Source organism: Perognathus longimembris, chromosome 25 (genome assembly GCF_023159225.1).
Source record: "Perognathus longimembris pacificus isolate PPM17 chromosome 25, ASM2315922v1, whole genome shotgun sequence".
Classification (NCBI taxonomy): domain Eukaryota; kingdom Metazoa; phylum Chordata; class Mammalia; order Rodentia; family Heteromyidae; genus Perognathus; species Perognathus longimembris.
Genome location: NC_063185.1, coordinates 16,716,424 through 16,739,673, shown reverse-complemented (window position 1 = coordinate 16,739,673; position 23,250 = coordinate 16,716,424). Strand labels below are relative to the sequence as shown.

Genomic DNA, 23,250 nt, shown 5'->3' with positions numbered 1-23,250 from the left:
TATTCCCAGCCCTGTCCCTAGGATTTTGATCCTCAGAGTTTCTAGTTGTGGTCTCCTCCCCTCCTTCCGCCTCTTCCTTTTTTTTCTTCTCCTGACCACAAAGCCTACCCCATTTGTCTTTATCTCCACTTCTTCTGGGATGTATCAATCAGCAAGTGAAATACAAATGGGGGGGGGGGGCGAGGGAGAACCCTGCTTACAAGAATTTCTCTTCTCTAATATTTTAATAAAGACATTTTAAGGTTATGATTGATATTTTTCTAAGTACCGCTTTGTATATGTCCCAGACATTTGAATATGTATATTCTCTTACATCTTCTAACATTCTCTTTGGCTATAGGCTTATTAAGGAAGATTTTGACTGTCCACTGTTTTTTTTTCCCCCCCTAAGGAAAATACTTTTTCTCTTATTAGAATTTGTAAGACTAATTAAATGTTCCCAGTTTCTGAAACATTTAAGTGCATCACACAATGTTAAAAATGTCCTTTGGACTCTGTCTTATTTAATCCTCCCAACCCAGTGAACTAGAAGCCACTACTCCCATTTCACATAGAAGGCACTGAGGTCCAGACAAGGCTAAAGTAATAGGTGATGAATTTTCACTGTCAGCCTGGCTGGATAAAGGAATACCCAGAGAACTGATCGAGCATCATTTCTGGGTGTGGCAGTGAGGGTTTCCAGAGGATAGGGGTCTGAGTCAGTGGGCTGAGTGGGAAGACTAGCCTTGAACATGAGCAGACATTATCTAATCTGCTGGTGGCCCAAACAGAACAAGGACAGGAAAGAAATATACAACCATAAAAGCCATTCCCTTCTCTCTCTTGGAACTGGGACCCTCTTCTTATTCACCAGCTCTGGAGCTCCAGGCTCTCTGCACCTTGGACTGAAAGGCCCATCACTAGATTCCTTGGTTCTGACACCTTTGAACTTGGATCGAACCATATTACCATTGTCCAAGGTCTCCAGCTCGCAGAAGGCTATATGGACCTTCCCACTGCTCCCCTGCCTCTACAGTCACGTGATCCGTAGGTAAAGATGCAGATGGAGACCTAGCCAAACCTCCTGTCGGTTCTCTCTCTCTCTCTGGGATACTCTGATCTATATAGCTAACACACCCTAACCCAAGCAGGCTCCAAGTAGCAACTACTTCCGTGCCTTAAAGACCAGGCCTAGAAATCTACCCACAGAGGCAGTGGAACTCCCTGGAAGAAGTGCTGGCTGGACAATTGCTTCTTGGCTCTGATTTAACTTTTGCCACTTCTCAGTGGGTGATGACAGAAGAACCAGTCACTCTGAGAAGTCACCTGATTGTCACAGCCCCAGTCTACCCCTCAGATCCCCACGCCACAGGTCAGGCTAGGCCCACCACTTATCCCTTCTTCTACTGCAGCAAAGAGAGCAAGACCTTCTGAGGCCTTACTCACTCAGCCTGGGTCTTTCCAGTAAGAGCCAGAAATGGTAGAATCTTAGATGAAGCCTGGTGACTGAAGCCTGGAGCCTGGTCCATAAGAAGGGACAGGCAGGAGCAGTGAGCTAAGTGGTTGTGGCAAACAAGCAAGCAGTCAGGACCATTAGGGGCCCATTCAATAAGGGGCATCCTGGGAAGGCTTCTCGGAGGAGATAACACAAGCCAGCCAGGATAGCCAAGTCATAAAGAGGAACAAGACCATGTGCCCACCCCTACCCTCCCGTCAGAGATTCAAGCTCATATACTGGGCAAAATTCTTGAGGTCCTTTTTTGCCTGTTGTCTTCTAGTCACTCACATGCCACAACACAAACAACTGCCCAGAACATGGTGAGTCGTCAATAAGTTGGGGGACGTGTTCCAAATCAAAGCGCACAGCCTTTTCTCAAGGCTCCTCCAAGAATCTGCATCCACCACCACTTACTTCAAGGGGCCCTAAGTTGCCAGATGATGCTAGGCAGAGTACCAAGCCTGGGAGATCCCTCTCCCATCGGTCCAATGGGCCCCTTAGCCTACGATCTGATTCACTCTGCAAACAAGCAACTAGCAGCTCGTTTTCTTCATCTGTCTGACATGACAAACTCCAAAAATGTCTTTAAGTTGACTGGGGTAATAGAGAGGCCATCTGGCCAACACCCGTCCTGTCCTGTGTCCACTGAACTTTGATTTCCCAGCTGTGTTTTTGGAAGAAAATAATTAAGGCTCTGAATGTTGCCAATAGGGTGGCTCTGCCCTGTCCTTGGCAGTAACCCCTGCTAGAGGGCCCCCATGGGAAGTTCTCCTCTGGCTGCAGCCCCACCCACCAGCCTCTGCTGGGGCCACTGGCCTTTAATTCCCTTGGGAGAGTAAGAAGCCACTACCCCTCTTCATGAATGGGGCCACGTCCCTTCCTGCAATGGAAGTCTTGGACCCTCCTTGACTGCACCTGCCAGCTTCCCTGCTGGCCCCTGAATGCTTATCCAATGCTTCCTGAGTTCAGAGCCTGCTTGGGAGATAGGCTTCCTCAGTCCCATTTCATACATGGGGAAAACTGAGGTTCTGGGCGACGAAGAGGCCTGTGTGCTCTCTCTCTCTCTCTCTGTCTCTCTCTCTCTCTCTCTGTCTCTCTGTCTCTCTCTCTCTCTCTCTCTCAACATTATGCTGTTCCCAATACAGAATCAGAACCCAAGACCGGGGAGTGGTATGTCCATTGGAGCCTCAAAACCAACAGGATCCCCCCTCAATCTGCCGCCATCTTGAATTCTGACATGCCTTTCTAATGGCCTCTCCAGAGTTGGATTCCAGTTGCATACCATCAGACAAGCCCAAAGGAGTCTCCACTTCTACCTGCCATAGATAGTCAGCCTCCTCCCCTTCTTTTGCTTTATTTGCTGTACTTGGAGCACAGTAAGTATTTCCCTGTGTTTTCCGGCTTGGCCATAAATGGCCACAGGCAGGGGTGGAGGTTCGTTCACCCCTGTCCTTCGAGACGAACACAAGTCTGGGAGTACACAATCTGCCTAGGAAGTGCTTGGTAATGAATGGATGCTCTCTCCCTGAGTGAGAGAGGAGTTTCCCCGCACTCCGCCCCCCACTCCAGGTAATTTCCTGACTGTCAGACAAAGAGGAGGAAAGGGGAGGAACAAGCTTCCTCTTCTGCAGGGCCTCCCACCCTCGGTTCACTAGAGATCCTCAGACACACAGCAAGTTTGGTGAACACTGCATGGCAATCGCCCAGCCTCTTCCCCCCCCCCTTTTTCTCTGGGGGTCTCTTTACTTCCCATTGGAGGTGGATCCAAGGTGGAGGGATTCACACCTCCAACTTCCAGGACAGAATTGTGATGGAGAGGGGACGTCTTCCTTTTTATTGACAGACTACCTCACTACCTGGAGAAGGCACCTCACTGAGCTCCCCCAAGCCCACCCAGAGGCTGGCTCAATGGGAGACAATGGGACACAGGAGGCCACCACACAGTCAAGACACAAGTTGAGGCCTTGAATCTGCTCTTAGGAATAGCAAATGACCTTTCGTTCAAAAGCATTAAGCTAGGTTGAGGTAAATTCCTAACCCATGAACTAAGCAGAGGGCACTCCAGGCTGGCAGAAGCTGGGTGGAGAAGACAGGAACAAGGCAAGACACACAGACCCTGTGTTCCAAGGCGGCCTTGGGCAGAGGAGGGGATTCACAAGCCATTCAAATGTCCCAATCACAGAGATCTGCTCGATTGGCAAATAGAAGAAGAATGTCACATCCCAAATTATCTTCAGTCAGCTCCCAGGTTGGGGGCCCCTGGCGTTAAAGTCACATGAAAGACAGACCCAGGCTGTCCAGAATAGGCAGTTTCTCTGACATGCCTGTGTAATATCAGTGGAAGCCCAGACAGAGCTAGCATGCCCTGTCCTGGGAACGCAGTGGTTTGTTATCAGGGGTTCTGCTGTGATTTCATCTGTGCACTTGGACGTGCCAGGGTGGCGGGTGGGGGTCTGGATGCTATCTGGTGTCTGCACCATTGTTCACCACTGTCTACATGAGGTCCAAGGCATCTCACTCCACGGACCGAGCTCATGATGTGGGAAAGTCTGTAACCAAGTGTACACAGAGTCCCTTGTTCTTCCTGCCCTGGCTTCTCCACCAAGGAGGGGACCAACCAGACTGGCTGGTGCCAAGAAGCCCTCGCTTCTTGATTAGTAGGCAAGGATGCCCAATGACCTTCAGGAGCGACTAGTGATTGCCAGAAAGGGATGCCTGGACCATCATGCCCCTGTGAACAATGACCCCTCCGCTGGGCCTGTGATGTTACTGGGCTGGGAGATGTAATTCTCCTGTGGGTCTGACTATGCCTCCAGGGCCCCTCCATCCATAGCAGTTCAGAGGTCTGTGTCACAGGCCTGCCACTTCGCAGACAAGACCAGAATATCACATCATCCCTCTCTAGGGTGGCGGCCAGCCTCTGCTGTGTGCACAAGAAGCTTTCCCTTTCACATTTGGAAGCTTGCAACCTCTCTCTCTCCAAAGTAATGATGAAATTAGTCCAAAGTGATAGTAGAATGGTTGCACAACTCTGTCATAGTAAAATGAAAGGGCCATTGTATTTCCCTGAAGCTTTATGAAAACATATTGGACAAATAAATTTGCATGCATGTATGGTATACAATGTAATGTTCTGAGGGATGAATACATTGTACATTGACTATCACAAAGTAACCCAGTTAACATATCCATTCCCCTCACACAGCTACAGGTCCTTGAATTTTTGTTTTGTTTTTGTGGTTTGGTTTTTATGCCAGGACTATGCTTGAACTCAGGGCCCTGAGCACTGTCCTTTACCTTTTCACTCAAGGCTGGCACTGTAGTTCTTGACACAGCTTCACTTCCAACTCTGCTGATTAATTGGAGATAGGTGCCTCCCAGATTTTCCTGCCTGGGCTGGCTTTGAACCACAATCCTGAGATCTCAGCTTCTTAAGTAACTAGGATTACAAGTGTGAGCCACCAGCACCCAGCAGCAGTTGGTTTTCTCTTTCCTTCCTTCCTTCCTTCCTTCCTTCCTTCCTTCCTTCCTTCCTTCCTTCCTTCCTTCCTTCCTTCCTTCCTTCCTCCCTCCCTTCCTTCCTCCATCCCTTCCTCCCTTCCTTCTTTGGGGGGGAGCCTATTGAAAGTGTACACTCTTGGCAAATTCCAAGCGCATGCTTCAGTAAGATTCTGTAATTACCATGATGTGTTTTAGATCTCCAGAACTTATTCCTCCCACCTGAATGAAACTTTGTACCCTGTGAATCCACATCTCCCCATGGTGTGGACTTTAAGAGAATGAATTCTATGCTAAGTGAATGTTCTGTAAATAAAGCTGTTAAACACAAAGCAAACACACAGGACTCATTATGCAATACACTCTCACCTCTTCCTGGTGGCCCTCCTTTTCAATGTAATAGCATAGTCTGTGCAATGGTTAGCAGCCTGGGGGATGCATAGTGCCTCTTGTAGGTAAGGCTCATTCTTCTTGTAGCCAGTCCACTATGGATGGGTGTTGGCTATTTCCAATGCTTGCACCAGGTGAGCATCTCGACTATATTTCTCCCAGAGACTTATTATCTCACTGAAATAACATTACATCACTAACTTTTTTTTTTTTTTTGGCCAGTCCTGGGCCTTGGACTCAGGGCTTGAGCACTGTCCCTGGCTTCCTTTTGCTCAAGGCTAGCACTCTGCCACTTGAGCCACAGCACCACTTCTGGCCGTTTTCTGTATATGTGGTGCTGGGGAATCGAACCCAGGGCCTCATGTATACGAGGCAAGCTCTCTTGCCACTAGGCCATATCCCCAGCCCCTACATCACAAACTTTTAAGTTTTAAAATCTTCAATATATACTGAAAAATTTCTCTCAAGAAAGTGCCCCACAATGCTACCTGGGGAAGAGTGTGATATGAACGAGTCTGCTCTCTCCATTTTATGGAGGAGAAGAATGTGAGCTGGAGACTGCAGGTGTACCAGACTTTATCCTGGACCAGGTCACTCTACACCCTTGCGGCTACCTCTGGCTGGTGCTGCCATTGCTGTATTTCCTTCATCTTTAGCTGTACTGGCTCTGGGCCCTGGAGTCATGGTGCCCATCTATTCTTGGTGCTTGCTTGTGAGCCAAGCAAGGAAACAGACAACCACAGGAGTACAGTTCTGCAGTCTTTATGGGGTAGAAAAATACTTAACTACAGTCAGCTGTTGCAACTGGGGAGCAGATGACGTGGAGGAAGCTGTAGATATTTTTAAGGATTATGTATTTCAGAAGTCTCACAGGGCACCAGTGGGTCACACCTGTCATCCTAGCTACTCAGGAGGCTGAGATCTGAGGATCACAAGTCAGAGCCAGCCCAGGCAGGAAGGTCCATGAGATTCTTCTCTCCAAGTAACCACCGAAAAGTTGTAAGTGGAGTTGGGGCTCAAGTGGTAGAGTCCTGTCCCTGAGTGGAAAAATCTAAGGGATAACACGCAGGCCCCAAGTTCAAGCCCAGTACTGGCATAAAATTTAAATATGTAAAATAAAATTAAAATAAAAGTCTTAGAGACATCTGCCATTATCATGTATAAATCCTGTTTATGTCCTGATTGAAACCAATAGGCTATAAAATATAATTTTGAGGGTGGGGGGTGTAGGTTATTGGTAGAGATTTTGCCTAGCATATGTGAGGTTCTTGGTTTTATCCCCAATACCAGAAAAAAATATAGTTATATTTCTGAGACAATTAAGGACCTTTAATGTGAAGTGAATGTTAGATAATGTTAAGGTATTATTATTGTTTGTTTGATGTGATCTAGAACTATCATTGCTGATCTTTGTAAACCCACATAAAGAATTATTAATAAGCCAAAATTGATCAGGATTTTCTGAAGAAAAAAAAAGACAAGCAAAACAAATATTGAAGGTATGGGTTAAAAAAGGAGGGGGAAGTTAAATTCTGCTAATACTTGACTTGAAATGAGTGGGTTGGGTTGGGGAATTGGCAGATTATTTTTGCACTTTTGAAATTTTTCACCACAACAAGAAAATGTGTGTATGAATATACATAGATGCTAAGACCAAAAAAAGATATTCTACCAATAATATTTTTGAAGAAACGAATTCGGAAGGTTCACATTCCCGTTTATATTTATAAGGAGGTGATGGTTTTTGTAGACGGGTCGAGTTATTTCAGAACATAAGCAAAACATTGCATGTCTGTCCTGTCTTGTCTATGAAAGTATTTTTGCTTCCCAGAAGTATGAAGGCCTCTCTTCTCATCAACTCAGACTGAGGGGGGGGGGGAATCTGCATTCCTAGCAACAGCACCTTTCACTGATGCAAAAGACACAGAACAAACATCTAGGTTGTGTGCTCCTGTGTTCCCTGGTGACTGGCTTTCCCAGAACAGCATGAGCTACAAGATTCCTACCCTCAGCGTTTCCTAGAAGATGGAAGTTAGATCCACCCCACTGGTTACATGCACAAAGGCTAGTGCCCTGTAAGAAACAGCTAGGAATTTCATCAGGATCAGTACCTGGAGGACCACATCACAGGAAAGACCCATGTACATGAAGATAAGGGATGACTGTGTATCTAGTAAGGTCACCAAGAAAACCCCCAAACACTGCCAGATCCAGAGAAGCAAAGACTTGACACTGCATGTATGACTTCTGGATCCAGGCATACACAGTGTTGCCTTCCTCGGTGTTGTCTACTCTGTTCAATTTTCACCTTGAGATCAAGGTGTAACCCACCTCCCCCCAAGAAAAGACAAATCTTACATTCTCTTAGCTGGCTCATCTGCCTGTGGAGCCAGGCAGGAAAAACAGGCAGGGTAGAATAACCAGCTTAGAGTCTAGGAGTAGGAATGGGGACAATTTGAGGGGTGGGGGACAAGCCCCTCTAAGGACATGCCTGGCCATACTCTGTACCAAACCACTATTGCCTTCTGGGTATGGCCAGGTCTTCTCCTGGGTTATCTGCTTGTAGACAAGAATGCAAGGAAACCACAAGACAGGATCAGGGTCTCTGCAGAAATTGAGTGGCAACTGAAGTGACCAATCATCTCTTGTTTTTTGCTGAGGGATTACCTGGAACATGGGAATTTCAATGATGGCGTTCCTCCAGGGCTCAACCTGGACCAATGCTTGGGGCCAGGAAAGTCTCAGGATGACCACCCTCCCAAAGGGCCTCAGGGTTCTAAGTCCCCAAAGCAGAAGGGATGCTTCAACTGTTTCCAGGGGTCCTGGCATTCATTCCTGCCACTCCTCATCAAAGACCTGTGAATCCCCAAGGACTGTGACGAAGGACAGATCTGGACCCTGACTCAGGGCTTCTGGTATCTTAGTACTAACAGAAGTCTTGATGATGTCATCTTGCCTCCACCTCAGTTCCCGACAGTGGAGGTTAGTCTGGGGCCAGACAGCTTAATCTCAGTACTTAAAAGTTTTGCCCTCAGATCTGGGACTTTCGCTGGTGCCTGCTTCTCTTTGCCGATCTCTCATCTATAGACTTCCTTTGGCATCCTGCCTTGGCTCTGGACTGGCCAATTTCAACCCTAGCCCAGCCCCAGGTAGTCTACCAACTTCCTACACCTGTCCAGGCCCTTCCTGTAGCCCATCTGGAAGTGCCCAGCTCTCTGTATAACCATTGCTTACTGACTGCTTCTCTATTACTTTGAAAGTACTGGGGAAGTCACAGGCTAGATCTGTTCTCATTCATCAAGTCCCTTGATGGGACAGGCACGATGTGCATGCGTGCTTGGGAACAAGCAAATGAATGAATGAACGAGGCTCCACACAGCTCTTCAATCAGCTCTGCTATTTTCTAGCAGTGAGATTCAGCCAATCCTGTCCTTTCCGTCTCTGAGCCTCAGTTTCCTCTACAGTTCAATATGTACAATAGACACCTCCTACCTCAGGGCCTGCAGAGCCCCATGAAGCTAGAGACGCATCAGGGAAAAACATCCTAGATGAGATAAAAAGCTGCTGCTGCTTCTACTCCTCCTCCTCCTTTTCTTCTTCTCCTTCTTCTCTGGGATTATTGAAAATTTCAGGAATACACACACACACACACACATACACACACACACACCCCAGATGGCTTCAAAGGACACAAATATTAGTCCAGTTCTCATGACCTTCCTCAAGAGAGGAAGGGGCCTAGCGAGCACTGGAGAGGAAAGAGACTGCCGGGATCCCTGTCAGGGCAAGGCAGGTTGGGATGTCGGCTCCAGGCCACTTCAGGGTGGAGGAGCCCCTGGCTTTTCCCCTGCCTGTTGGCTGCAAGTGAGACACGTCTGCCCGAACAGCAGGCTCCTGGGCCACGTCTGTCTTTGTTGCTAACCCATGGAATGAATCCCTCTCCCCAAGTTCTAGCCCCACAGAAAACCCCAGGTTCGAGTTCGGCCACTGCTCCAGGTGCCCAGTTTTGTGTGGTTCGTCCCTTTCCATCTTCAAGGAGATCGATTGGGGTTTCTCCTTTCTCAGCCAAGCCCTGGGCTCAGAGAGGGCACCGAACGGAGGAGCCTAAAGTGTGCTGCGTTTTCAGGTTCTGAAAAGAATCTGGTACCCAAAGGGGGAATGCGTACACGAACAGGGGCCCAGTGTGTGTGTGTGTGTGTGTGTGTGTGTGTGTGTGTGTGTGTGTGTGTGTGTGTTCTTGACATTCGGTCAAGTGATTCAGATTATCTCTAACCTCCCCAAGACACACACACACACACACACACACACACACACACACACACACATATATATGTGTATATATATATATATATATATATATGGAAACTGAGGCACGGAGCCACCAGTGCCCCGGGAAAGATCCACGCCTAGCCAGTGGCTGACGGGGTCTGACTTCAGGCGGATGGTCGTCGCTCAGGTCGCCGCCCCTGGCGTTCCAGCCGGGATTCGCGCTCGGGAGCCGCCGCCCCCCCCCCCCCACCCCTTCCCGCGTACCAGGGGGGCCTCCAAGTCCCCGCCGTTGTCACGACAACCAGGAGCCAATGGGCAAGCGGCAGGCGGGAGGAGGCGCCGCCCCGGCCCCACCCCTCCCGGGGCTATAAGGACCTGAGGCCGAAGGCTTGGAGCCGAGCTGGTGGAGCGCGAGGCGCGCGCTGAGAACTCGGGGTGCCCGGAGCCCACGGATCCCAGGAGCAGCAGCCGACATGTGCGGTGAGTGTAGCGCAGCGCCCGCGCTCGGCCTCTCCTCCTCCGCGCCCCAGGGCCTCGGCCAGAGCGAGCCGGGCGCCGGGGACCCGGCCAGGGGCGCGCGCGGGGCCGGCCTCCTTCCCGCTCCTGGCCCTCCTCGGTGGTGTCTTCCGAGGGGGATTGCCCAACCTCCGCCATTGTGAGAAGACCCCCCCCCTTCCCCTCAGAGGGACGGAAATGGGGTCCCTTCCCCAACACAGAGACGTCCCCACCCCGTGTCCGGGGCTCTTTTCCTGCACTTGGCCGGGGTCCCTCACAAAGGCCGCCACGCGCCACGCGCGTCCTGGGTGCGGGGTGTCCCACCCGGGGCTCAGCCCTCGCGGGGGGCTGGGGGAGAGGCAGCCTCACCTGCGTCCCCCTCGGCAGCCCGAGGGCACCCCGCGGGACATTCAGGGCAGCTCCTGGGGGCGCCTGCTCCAGACCCCAGGTGAAGGAAGCCCTGGAAAGGTGGGCACCGCCGTGCTGGGAGCCGTCCTTGCCGGGCGAGGTGCACGGAGGAGAAGGGGGTGGCAGGGAAGCTTCAAGCCCCGGGAGAGGGAGCCCAGGCTCGGGATCTGGGCATAGACAGCGGCGGGGACACAGGTCCCCGGGATCTGGGCACCACGACTCTGGGCATCCGACTCTCCCGGTGACAGGGAGCTGTCCCTCGGGGCAGAGCGGAGCGCGGTGGCCGCCCCGGGCGCACAGCACAACTCCTGAGTCCCCTGGCTGGGCCCCGGGAAAGCCAGGAACTTCTGTTGGGACAAAAGGTCACTGTGTTTATTATTCCCCCACCCCACCCCACCCCCCTCTCTCCTTGAGTAGGATTCAGTTACCCACACCAGCCCCCTGTGTCTAGAGAACCTGGTGGAACTTTTGAAGGCATGAAAGGTTCTCTGAGGGCTGAGGGCAGCCAGGGGTGGGGTGCGCCCGTGGCCAAGCCCTGGGCCAAGGTCTGTGCGGGCCTTGTTTCTCAGGCCGGGCAGCTCAGGAAAAAGGAACATCTGACCCAGGAGTTTGGCAACAGAGATGCAGCCTTCACTCTGGGCAGGGGAGGCGTCATTTTAAATCGCTGAACCCTTCAGTCAAACAAAAACAAAACTCAGGACTCCCAGGCAAAGTGTAGGACTGTCTGGTTATTTCTAGGCACAGAGCAGTATGGCAAAGGTAGCAGTTTTGTCCTCAGGGCAAGGATGGAAGGCCCTTGGTCCTCAAGTCACCTGAATGCCAGCCTTGTGCTAGGAGAGCTTTGAACCTTTGGAGAGTTCCTTCCCTCTTCCTCTCAGATCCCCCCCCCCCCACACACACACCCCATGTGGACCCTCCATCCTTCTTCCCACTTGCATCAAGTTTTCTCTCATGTCTTTCTAAGCTTTGGTGGAATATGTCCCACCTCTCAGAACCACCGGGTTCTTGTCCTTGTTCTTGTTCCTGGGGCTTGGACTCAGGGCCTGAGCTTCTTTTTGCTCAAGGCTAGCGCTCTACCACTTGAGCCACAACGCCACTTCTGGCTTTTTCTGTTTATGTGGTGACGAGGAATCGAACCCAGGGCTTCCTGCATGCAAGGCAAGCACTCTGCCACAAAGCCATATTCTCAGCCCCAGGTTTCTTGTTCTTTTATTTATTTATTTTTTAAGGTACAGGGCCTCAAGGTAAGGCAAGTATTCTGCTGCTCTACCACTCGAGCCACATTAGCTCTTTCTACATTAATTCTCAGACTGGGGTCTTGCTTTCCTGAACAAAAATCCACCCAGCTACACTTCCCTCATAGCTGCTGTGACAGATCCATCCCACCACACACCCAGCTTCTGGATTGAGATGGGAGTATCAGTAACACTCTGCCCAGGCTGGCCTTGAACCGTGATCCTTCACCTCCAGAGTAAAGTGGGGTTACAGGCCTAAGCCTGCAATTTGGCCTGGCCTGTGTGCTGCTTTCTTAAAGGTCTGCATGTGAATGATCTCTTTGGGAAGGGTTCAGCCTTCAATGGTAACTAACCTATATCCTCACATCTCTGGTAGTGATGTGTGGTTGAGTGTGAAAATAAAGTCTTGAAGTCCCCAGAGGATGTCCAGGGCTCAGGAGCAGCCTTGGGCCTACAGGGTGTCCATTCAGTGCCAGGATTAAAGAACATGTTCCAGGATGGGAGGCCTCCTTCTGAATTCATTTCCCTTACTACTGCTGCCCTTCTTGACCTCCCGGCCCTCAGCAGGGATTCATGCAGAATTACTGTAGAGGAAAATTACTTGGTTTTCAGCAGAGCAGGCAAAAGTCTCAACTGGGTGCTAAAGTTTCCTTAACACTCTCTGACACTTACCCAGCATCCTTGGTACAGAGGTGACTGCCCCAGGTTCAGAAAAGATAGCTGTAACTGGCTAGAACTGAACAGGTTGTCTGGGTCGTGGTCCTTGCATGTATGACAGACATACATGATGGTCCCTTTGTGGATGTTCTCTTTTGTAATGAATTAATTTTGGCTTATTCATTACTTTGGCTTATTCATTAATCAATTAATTTGGATTTTCCGCTTTCCAGGACAATTGTACCATGCTGCTGGTACAAGAGTATAGCAAAAACTGTAAAGATGCTCCAACAAACAAAACCACTTTACACAGAGGAAAACTAAGGCCCAGGGAGGTCTCTGTAGATACCTGTATCTGATCAGGAATCGTCCCTGGGCCATGTTTATTGCTATCATTTGAAGCAAATTCAGGTCTCAGATTTTCTGGGCTATTCCCCCCAGGGGTCAAGGCTCAAGGCCCTTCCTTATCAGCTAGCTAGTAACCCTGCTCAGATGATGTCTTTGCTGCTTCTCCCATGGGAAGCCAGAGTCCAACCAACAGTAGTTGGTCATCTGCACATTGAACAGATGCCCCTCAAAAAATTCAGTGCACTTGAGTGCTCACGTGACATCTGAGACCTGCTGCTATTTGCTGACTTTCTGCCAGTCAGAAGGCTATTCTATCTCCATTTCCTTTTCTCCCTGATCCTTTGTTCCCTTCCTCCTTTCCTTCTTTTCTTTTCCATCCAGCCACTAGTGAAGGATTGCTTGTGGAGAGGCCCTGCATTTTCCAGGCCTGGATTTCAGGCATGAGCCTCTGACACCCGGCTTTTCAGTCTTATCTATCACTTTTCCCCAAGTTCTGAGAAACCTACAATTTTATTTTATTTTTTTAGTATAGCAATGGTAAACAGCTCTTTGGGATGGAGAGATTATTTTTGTATTTGGCCAAAGTAGTTTTTGACAAGAGAGTAACCGGAAGCTAATAGCAATTTGAGAGAAAAATATAAAAGCAATTAAGCAATTTCAACTGACCATCTGCCTCTTTTATGTTTCAAAGGAAACATTTCTCACTCAAAGAAAAAGTTTTGGCTTCTTTTATAGACTTTTTTTGGCAGCTGAAACCTAATTTTTTTGTTTAAAAGTTTTCTTTTCTTATAGTACTTCCTGCTTTATTCTTAGGGAAATTCTAACCTGACACAAGGATCAGGAGCTTTCTGATTTAAAAAACAACAACAAACTAGCAGGGCTGGGAATATGGCTTGGTGGTAGAGTGCTCGCTTTGCATGCATGAAGCCCTAGATTCAATTCCTCAGCACCACATAAACAGAAAAGGCTGGAAGTGGTGCTGTGGCTCAAGAGGTAGAGTGCTAGCCTTGAGCAAAAAGGAAGCCAGGGACAGTGCTCAAGCCCTGAGTCCAAGCTCCAGGACTGGAAAAAAAAAAATAGCAGTGTCAGCCAGGCACTGGTGGCTCATGCCTGTAATCCTAGCTACTCAGGAGCCTGAGTTCTGAGTGCAGTTTGAAGCCAGCCTGGGCAGGAAAGTCTGTGAGAGACTCTTATCTTCACTTAACCACCAGAAAGAAACAGAAGTAGAGCTCAGGTGATAGAACACTAGCCTGGAACAAAAGGAGCTCCGGGACAATGCCCAGGCCCTGAATTCAAGCTCCAGTATCTGCATCATCTACGCACACAAAAAAATAGCAGTGTCTTATACTGTGTTTGCTCCAGAAAGAAGAATGGTACTGTTATCCTGTGTATTTATCTGGCAGTCACTTTAACCCAGGGGGTCACGAGGAGGCCCCAGGCAGGATAAGGCTGGTCCTGGAGAGGCCGAGAGCTCATCCTGCCCCTGAGCCAGGTGCTGGGTCCTGACCTGAGGGCCCCGTGGGCCTGCCTATAAGACCTTGGCTGTGGGCCTGCACGTCTCCATGGCTCCTTCCCCTTTCCTCTCCTTTCTTGGTGGGGGGGGGGGGTGACAGTGGGAGTTGTCAATGAAGGGGCCTGCCCTAGTCTTTTGAGAGTGAGATAGGCCACCGTGTCCTCTGCAAACCTCTGACTTGCTTTGGTCACCTATCTATAGGCTGCCCAAGAGAGTAGACTTGCCTTAGCTTCTTCTGAGACAGACAGACAGACAGACAGACAGAAGGGGAGAGAGAGAGAGAGGGAGAGAGAGAGGGAGAAGGATAGGGAGAGGGAGAGGGAGAGGGAGAGGGTGGGAGGGAGAGAGGAATTTCAGGAGAGTTCACTGAAGTGAAAACCCAATTTGGCCATGTTGTCTTTTTCTCGGGGAAAATCCTAATGTGACCAGGCAGGAAGTAATCCGGTTTGAATACCTGATCTACATTAGGCTCATGGACTAAAATAATCAGTCCCTTCAATTCTGAGGAGCAGGAGACAGAGGTAAAGAGGAGCCCCGAGTCTTTCCCTGTCTGGGGACCCCATCACCACCACCCATCTGTATCCCCTTCTATTCCTCTGTCATTTGTCATTCCACTCGATGGCTAGGACTGCTGCCCATCACCCCAACCCTGACCAACCAGACGAGAGCTCTCTCCTGTGAACCCAGGACCCTCTATGAGAGCTGTTTCTCAGTCAGTGTTCATGACACAGAGTCAGTGGTGGACCCGGGCTGCACATTCCTCAAGCCTTTGGCCTTGGAGCTTCAGGTGTGTTCTGTAAATCATGGCAACTGTAGTCTCTCTGAGAGGATTAGACAGGACAGGGTCAGAACAGGTCTGTGCATAGCTCATTTGTCTAGAAGCTGTCCTCATTTTAGTTTAGGGGTCCTCACGGCGCATGATGGTAAGGAGGAAAGTGGTGAAGGAGGTGGTGCAGGGGTCAGAGCATCCATGGTTTTTAGTGAGGTGACCATAACTGTTGCCATTTACACCCTGACATCATGCAAGGGGTGACCCTGAGGGACCCCAACCTCAGGAACCCACTTTCCCAACCTCTTCACTCCTTATGCATTTCAAATGTGCCTATGGATGGCTACCTGCGTCTGGCTCAGGCCCAGCTTGCCTTCAGTCATCCTCATGCATGCATTCATTCGCTCATGCATTCAGTGATTCAATGAGCCCCTAATCTATGCTTGGGCTGGGTGTAGTGATGGATAAGACCGATGTGGGCCTCCTCCTTCTGAGGGCTACAGTGCAACGGAGAGTCAGACAAACGGACCAGGAAGCAACCTCTGGATAGGACATGAATTGCCAAAGGGCTTCAAAAGGCAAGGAGGGCTAAGTGTGGAGTGGAAAGACCTGTATTACATTTCACAAGTCACCTGGGAACTGACACATGCAGAATATGTGAAAGCCACCTTTGTAAAGGGCCAGCCCCAGGAGCTGTCTGTCCCCAAACCAACAGGAAGCTGCTTCACACCTCTGTGTCCCCGGACCCCCTCCACCTGCAAAATCCTGACTAGTTCCTCAGGGGCTGGAGAACTGTTTATGAAATGAACTCCACCTGGTCTAAGTCACAGCTCAGATCTCGCTTCTGGCCTAATCAACGTTTCCCTAGGCAGAAGTGGAAGAAGAGATAGTGGTGCCGAGGTATTTCAGTGATTTCCATACCATGTGTACCACAAAGCGCACAAGGAGGGACTCGGCACCAACAGCCTCCTCGGAGGAAACAGCTCCTTGCCTGCTTCAGCTTGCTTCCTGACAGGCACTGGGCTATGGGCTTTACAGACATCCTACTTTGTCACAGCCACCATGGTAAGATGTGTCCTTCACCACTGTTTTGTTTTGTGTTGTTTTCCCAGCCCTGGGGCTTGGACTCAGGGCCTGAGCACTGTGCCTGGCTTCTTTTCGCTCAAGGTTAGCACTCTACCTTTTGAGCTACAGCACCACTTCTGGCTTTTTCTGTGTATGTGGTGCTGAGGAATCCAACCCAGGGCTTCCTGCACGCTAGGCAAGCGCTCTACCACTAACCCACACTCCCAGCCCCCACCACTGTTTTTAATCCCAGAAGAAATGGAGACACTGGGACTTGGGGGCTTGCTCGAGGCCATGCAGAAAGCAAGGGATGGGGAATAGGAGATGGCTATCCATCCCTGACTGCAGACCTCAGCCACCACCCTGAGCTCTGCACTGTCACAAACCTAAAGTATCGCACAGCTAGTAGGCAGATCCAACTGGGGTGGTTCCCCCCCCACCCCAATAGTCCTTTCTTGTCCCCTTGTGACTTTGCTCCCTTGTGAGGAGCAAGGCTCGAGAGGTTGGGCTGGACCATGTCAGGAGGTGGCAGGACAAAGGTGGGAGTGGTGTCTGAGACTCTACGATGTCAAGCCCAAAGGGGGAGAGTTAGAACAACCCCAAATGGTGCAGGTCCCAGGTCCCTGAGAAAGAAGAGCCAGGCAAAAGTTTGGCAAGGAATCACAGTCACTGCATCTCTCCCTACAAGCTCTCAACCCCGTCACTGGCCGGGCTGTCCATAGGTGAAATCAGATGAACCAGGGCTTTGTGGCACTGACCATTGTCCGTGGTTTGTCCTTGTGGATTCTGGTGTCTTGGCTAAGACGTTCCTCTCTTGACGGGACTGAAGCTTCTCTTACTTAGAACTCTTCTACCCACCCAGGTACCTGGTGTAGTCAGAGTCGTGGTAAGATAGTTTGATCTTAAGATATTAAGGATCTTACACAGTAAGAAATTATGCACTAGCTGTGGGGGGAAAAGATGACATTTCTTGCCCCACATCCAGTGGCCTCTTTGAAAGTGACCACTGTCCCCTGGGTCTTGTAGATCCTTCCAGAAGTACTATTATCCCTTGGTACCAGTGGGACAATAATTCTAGGATCACAGATACCAAACCCTACAGAGGTTCATGTTTCTTATATAAAAACGGGACCTACCGGACTGGGAATGTGGCCTAGTGGTAGAGTGTTTGCCTTGCATGCCGGAAGCCCTGTGTTCGATTCCTTATCACATATATAGAAAAAGCCAGGAGTGGAGCTGTGGCTCAAGTGGTAGAGTGCTAGCCTTGAGCAAAAAGAAACCAAGGACAGTGCTCAGGCCCTGAGTGCAAGCCCCGGGACTCGCAAAAAAAAAAAAAAAAATGGGACCTACATATCACCTGTATATTTTGAATCATCTCTGGACTCCTTTATAATGCATAATACCTTAATACCTTATAATACCTTGTAAATGCTATGTAACTAGTCCCTGCGTTGCATATGTTCAGAATAGACACAAGGTTGTGGGGTTGTTTTTTATTTTCCCCAGAGTAGTTTTGATCTGCAAATTCAATTAACCCTGGGCAGAAATATTTGGAAGAAAAAAAAATTCCACAGATTCCAAAAAGCCTAACTTGAATTTGCTATGCACTGAGTACAATATTAAATCCACAAGGATGACGTGGCTTGTAGACATTGTATTAAGGATTATCAGGAGTGTACAGGAAGGTGCTGGAGTATAGCTCAGTGGTATAGCCTGTTTGCCTAGCACGCATAAGACTTGGTTCAATTCCCAGCACTGAAAACTAAAAGGATTATTGGAGGATGTGGGATTAAATTCATAGACAGCATCATTTCATATAAGGGACTTGAATGCCTTTGGGCTTTGGTACTCTCGGGCCATCCTGAAACCGATCCTCACAGATACAGAAGAAAGACCCTATCTCCAGCTCTCTGTGCGAATCCTAGCCTCACACTGCATAATTCCCCCATGTTCCACAAGCTGCCTTTTTTCACTTGCCATAGAGTGCAGACTTCGATCGCTTTCCAAGAGCCTCAGCCGGTGCTCGGTGGAGGGCTGCCTGCCCAGAGACCTCTCTCTCTCTCTCTCAGTGCACAGGCCCCTGCCAGGCCCCTGGCTGACTCCAGTGTGTCTCTGGCAATCACAGATAGTACTGAGCACTTATCCCTTAATGTGCACAAATGCATCTCTGCAAGGATGTCTGGGGGATACATTTCTAGAAGCGCATTAGCTCTGGTTAGTACATATGTACATTTTTAATTTTGAGAGAATGCCAAATTGCCTTTCTAAGGAGGGCTTCCAAATTTAAAATTCTTACTAATTGTTAAACTGTTTGATCACCCATCTCCTCAGTTTGTTTATTGTTGTTGTTTTTACTGTTGGTGGGAATGTAAACTAGTACAACTACTCTGGAAGGCAGTTTGGAAGTGCCTCAAAATATAGAACTATTCTATGACCCAGCCATACTACTCTTGGGCATTTCCCCAGATCATTATAAGTCAAGATACAGTAAAGACACTTTTGCACATCCGTGTTCATTGCTGCACTGTTCACAATAGCCAAGTTATGGAAACAGCCCATATGAGTGGATCAATCAAATGTGGTATCTATACACAATGGAATTTTATTCACCCATTAGAAAGAATAAGATTATGGCATTTGCAGGGAAATGGATGGACCTAGAATAAATCGTGGTGAGTCAGGTAAACCAAGCTCAGAGAGACAAATGGCGTATGCTTTCTCTCATACGTGGAAGCTAGATCTAAAATATAACTGGACGTGATAACTTACACAGAACTCTAGGCATTCACACAAAGACTAATGGAGGAACACCAACGTATACCTTCTCTGAACAACTAAAATACTATTTATCAAAATGAAAAAAAATTTTTTCATGGTAGCCTTTTTTTTATACACAAAGAAAAAAATTCCAAGAGAGAATTCTGACAAGAGAAATTCCTGAAGAAGCAGCTTTGTTTGATTTTATTATCTTTAAAAAAATACACAATAAGAACTGTTGATCATAATTAGTAGCATAAATGCTGTTTTATTTACTCCAGCTCAGTGGAGTACAGCCAAGATGAGCTGCGCACGGAGAGAGGGGGCTCTTCGTTACTGAAAGAAATCACTGAATAGATATTTCATGTTGAAAATTAGATTTATGCCTTCTTGCGTAAAAGACCCTGGAAGAGACTTGTTTGGCAGCTGCCGCTGTAGTCAGCTTCCAGTCTCTGCCAGGCCTCCCGGCTGGGTGTGGACACAGCTGGTAGTCCTGAGGACAAGGACCCTTTAACTGTCTCAGCCCACCCGGCGGCTCTGATGGCACCCTGCGCTTCTCCTGGGAACCTGTCACGGATGGGAGGCAGCATGTGTGCTCAGAACTGAAGTGGGGGATCCCAGAGAACTGGGGAGCTGGACCACGGAGGCCTCTCTTGGAAACAACTCAAATCTTAAAAATCTTTTCACACTTGGCCCCGGATAGCTTTCTCCACCTTCATATCATTTGCAGTGCAGATCTGATCTCCTTTTATAAGTGCCAGTAGGATTCTGGAACCTTCTCAGGATACTAGGAACATTTCGTTTGGTTGAAAAGACTCCCAAGAGTGATCTGCAGTATCTTCCATCCCTCTTGTCCTGGGGGAAGCGGGGAGGGAGGGGTGTTTCCAGAGCCCCAATGAAATGCCTGAAATGGTGGATTCGTATACCCTTAAGGTTATTCTGCCATTCAGTGTTGCTGGTTCTTTTCCATCTCAAGCACTTGCCATGCACCATAGCTATGAATTTGCGCATGTGTGTTGGTCCTGGTGCATGAACACAGGTCCTGGGTACTGTCCCTTAGCTTTTTCCACTCAAAGCCAGTGCTTCTGGCTTTCTGCTGGTTAATGGGAGATAAGAGTCCCTTGGACTTTTCTGTTGGGGCTGCCTTTAAACTGTGATCCTCAAATCTCAGCCTCCTAAGTATCTAGGATTTCAGGTGTGAGTCACCAATGCCCAGCTTTAGTTTAGAACTTTTACTTGGTTGCTTGAAGGCAGCTCTTTATGATTTCTCTTACATAGCTGAATCAACAGCACCATCAGTCTTGCATGTTGGAACCATTATTAAAGAGTTACTTGGACACAAGCCCTGTGATGCAGCTAAGTGACTTCACGGGAAGGTAGCATAGACAGTATGGTTACACTGAACAAAAATCGGTTCATCTCCCAGGTGGGTGGACAGAACATTAGTTCATATGCTGCTCAGAACACTGTGCAGTTTACAAATTGCTTAACTCTGGGATTTTCCATTTCGTATTTTCAGACCCGGGGAGGGTGGGGGGAAGAGGATAACTGAAACCTCAGAAATCAAAATTGTAGCTAAGAGAGGACTATTGTGAATAATTTCACCCTTCACATCACTGTCTTCTATAGCCCCATGGTCTTGTAGTGAGGAGAACTTAGCCATCTCATCCAGGGACAATTCTTCATTGCATGCAGAAAAAAATAATGTTGGGGAAACTTTCACCTCAACATAGGTCATGGCAGTAGTCACACAACTCTGGGAAGAGACTACTAACAGCCATTGAAGTGCATACGTTAAGTGAGATAATAGCAGAGCATATTTGTATCTCAAGAAAGCTACTGACATATTTAGTAAGGTGTCTTAAAAAAAATACATTGGAGGGGCAGAGGTTTTTGTGGTTTGAAATGCAGGGTGTAAAAGTGTGGGCCTCTGGCTCCACCGAGTCAGCTGACCTCCCCCTCCGCGCCCCCACCCCACACTGAAGAGAGAAGAGTCTACCTCTGCTCACAAGGGAAGGACTGAAACTGCACACACTACCCTCACAGTCAGCACCTTTCACCTGACTCCCAGTCAGCCAGGAAGACAAAAATAGCTTACCCTCAAAGCTACCCTGGGCCAACTTTAAAAAAAAAAAAAAGAAAAAGAAAAGAAAACCACCTAGCTTCTCAGAAAGCACACTGCATATTCTTAACTCTAATGCACATACCTTGGGGCTGGGAATGTGGCTTAGCGGTAGAATGCTTCCCTTGCATGCATGAAGCCCTGGGTTTGATTCCTCAGTACCAATTAAACAGGAAAGGCCAGAAGTGGTGCTGTGGTTCAAGTGGTAGAGTGCTAGGCTTGAGCAAAAAGAAGCCAGGGACAGTGCTCAGGCCCTGAGTTCAAGCCCCAGGTCTGGCAAAACAAAAACAAAAACAAAACCCACAAAAAACCTAATACATATACCTTAATGCATATGCATGCATATATACAAAAAGACAGACAGACAGATATTCCTTGTGCAGTAATGTAAGAATAGGAATTTTACTACTATTGAATTTTTATGGCTGTGTATGTTTTTATTAGGGAGTTTGAGCTGAACTTTGAGATGGGCAGGTTTTCCAAAGCAGGGACCAGGAAGATGGAAGGACAGAGGGATGATGGGACATGGCCACATTAAGGGTGAGAGAAGATCAAGGCTTCAGCTTTGCAAATGGGAAGGGAGGAATTGGAAGGCAGAATCCACATGATGACTATGGCTCCCTACTTGGGAAAAATACTAACTTGAATTACAATTTAAAAAAAAAATCAAACCATCTAGGCTTGCCAGATAAGCCTTCCCATGACCCAAAGAAGCCCCCAGGGACCAGGGGACACAAAATGGATTGATTTCTTGGAGGTGTAAAAGTATACCCACCTGCTCAGTGCTGGTGACTCCCCTCTGTAACCTAGCTACCCAGGAGGCTAAGATCTGAGAATCAGGGTTCAAAGCCAGTTCAACCAAACAAATCCAATAGACCCTTATTTCCACTTAACCACCCAAAAAGCCAACAGTGGAGCAGTGGCTCTGGTGGTAGAGCACCAGTCTCGAGTGAAAAAGCCAAGGGACAGACTCAGGCCCTGAGTTCAAGACCAGAGCCAAGCAGGTGTTTCTTTCTTGATGGGGGTGGGACTTTTAGTGGGGATGTGTATTTGGGGTTTGAGTCCAAGGCCTGCTAGTCAGACACTGTTAACACTTGAGCCATGCCTCTGCTCTTCCTTCTTGTCGTTCAGGGCTACATAGTCTCGAATCGTGAGTCTCCCGCATACCCCCTTGTGTAACTGGAACCATAGCATCCACCTTATTCAATGAAATGAGATTGTGGTAACGTCTTGCCTAGCACACCTTAAGCCTTGATCCCCTCAATCTTCCGCTTTCCTCTGCATAGCAGGGATTATTGGTGTGAGTTACTGAACCTGACTCCCAAGTGTTTCTTTAATACGACTTTTTTTTTTTTTTTTTAAACAGGAATCTTTGCTTACATGAACTACAGAGTTCCCCGGACCAGGAAGGAGATTTTTGAAACTCTCATCAAAGGCCTACAGCGGCTGGAGTACAGAGGTTATGACTCTGCAGGTAGGTGCTGTAGGCCAGACTGTGCATGTAGCTAGGGCTGCTTCTTTCCTCCATTTCCCTTGTGGCATTATGATGAGTTTGTTTGTTTGTTTTTACAATCTGGGTTGTTAGTTTGTTTTACAATCTGGTCATTTTTTTCTGGTATTCTTAAGGTTTCCTCTCAAAATGATACTTGCTCGTTAAGGACATGGGAAAATTAAAGAAAAAATGAGGAAACTGATGTTAAAAATTATAGCAAAGAGCCGGTGTTGATAGCTCATGCCTATAATCCTATCTACTCAGGTGGTTGAGATCTGAGGATCTGAGATCCAAGCCAGCCCAAGTAGAAAAATCCAAGAGACTCTTATCTCCAACTAACCAACAAGAAGTTGGGAGTAGAGCTGTAGGCTCAAATGGTAGAGCATCAGCCTTGAGCTGGGAGAAGAATGCTAAGGGAGAACATGTAGCTCTGAGTTCAAGCCCCAGTACCAACACACACACACGCGCACGCGCGTGCGCAATCATATTTGTGGTTTCAATTTTACAACATTCTAGATAGGCAAAACTAGTCTGTTGAGACAGGGATGGGAACAGGGCTTGCCTGTTTGGGAAGTGAGAAGCTGAATGGAAACAGCCTCAGGTAGTACCAGCCTTTCTGGTAGTAGAACTTTCTTTCACACACTGGTGTCTGCTCTTAGGAAAACATTGATTCGTGCTGTGGGCTATATAAAAATTTAAAAAATATACATGTAGCTGGTCGCTGGTGGCTGGTGGTAATCTTAGCTCCTTAGGAG

The 23,250-nt window shown here is 48.3% G+C and overlaps 1 protein-coding gene across 1 annotated transcript in view; it reads left to right on the top strand.

Annotated features, from left to right (window-relative positions):
• The first annotated feature begins 10,017 nt into the window (after positions 1-10,017).
• The window catches only part of Gfpt2 (glutamine-fructose-6-phosphate transaminase 2), a 39,082-nt gene continuing 25,849 nt past the window's right edge, over positions 10,018-23,250 (top strand). Inside the window, exons 1-2 of the mRNA XM_048334191.1 lie at positions 10,018-10,114; positions 22,370-22,477. Of these exons, the coding sequence (XP_048190148.1) occupies positions 10,108-10,114; positions 22,370-22,477 (115 nt within the window). The 5' untranslated portion in view covers positions 10,018-10,107. The remainder of the gene's footprint in view (positions 10,115-22,369; positions 22,478-23,250) is intronic.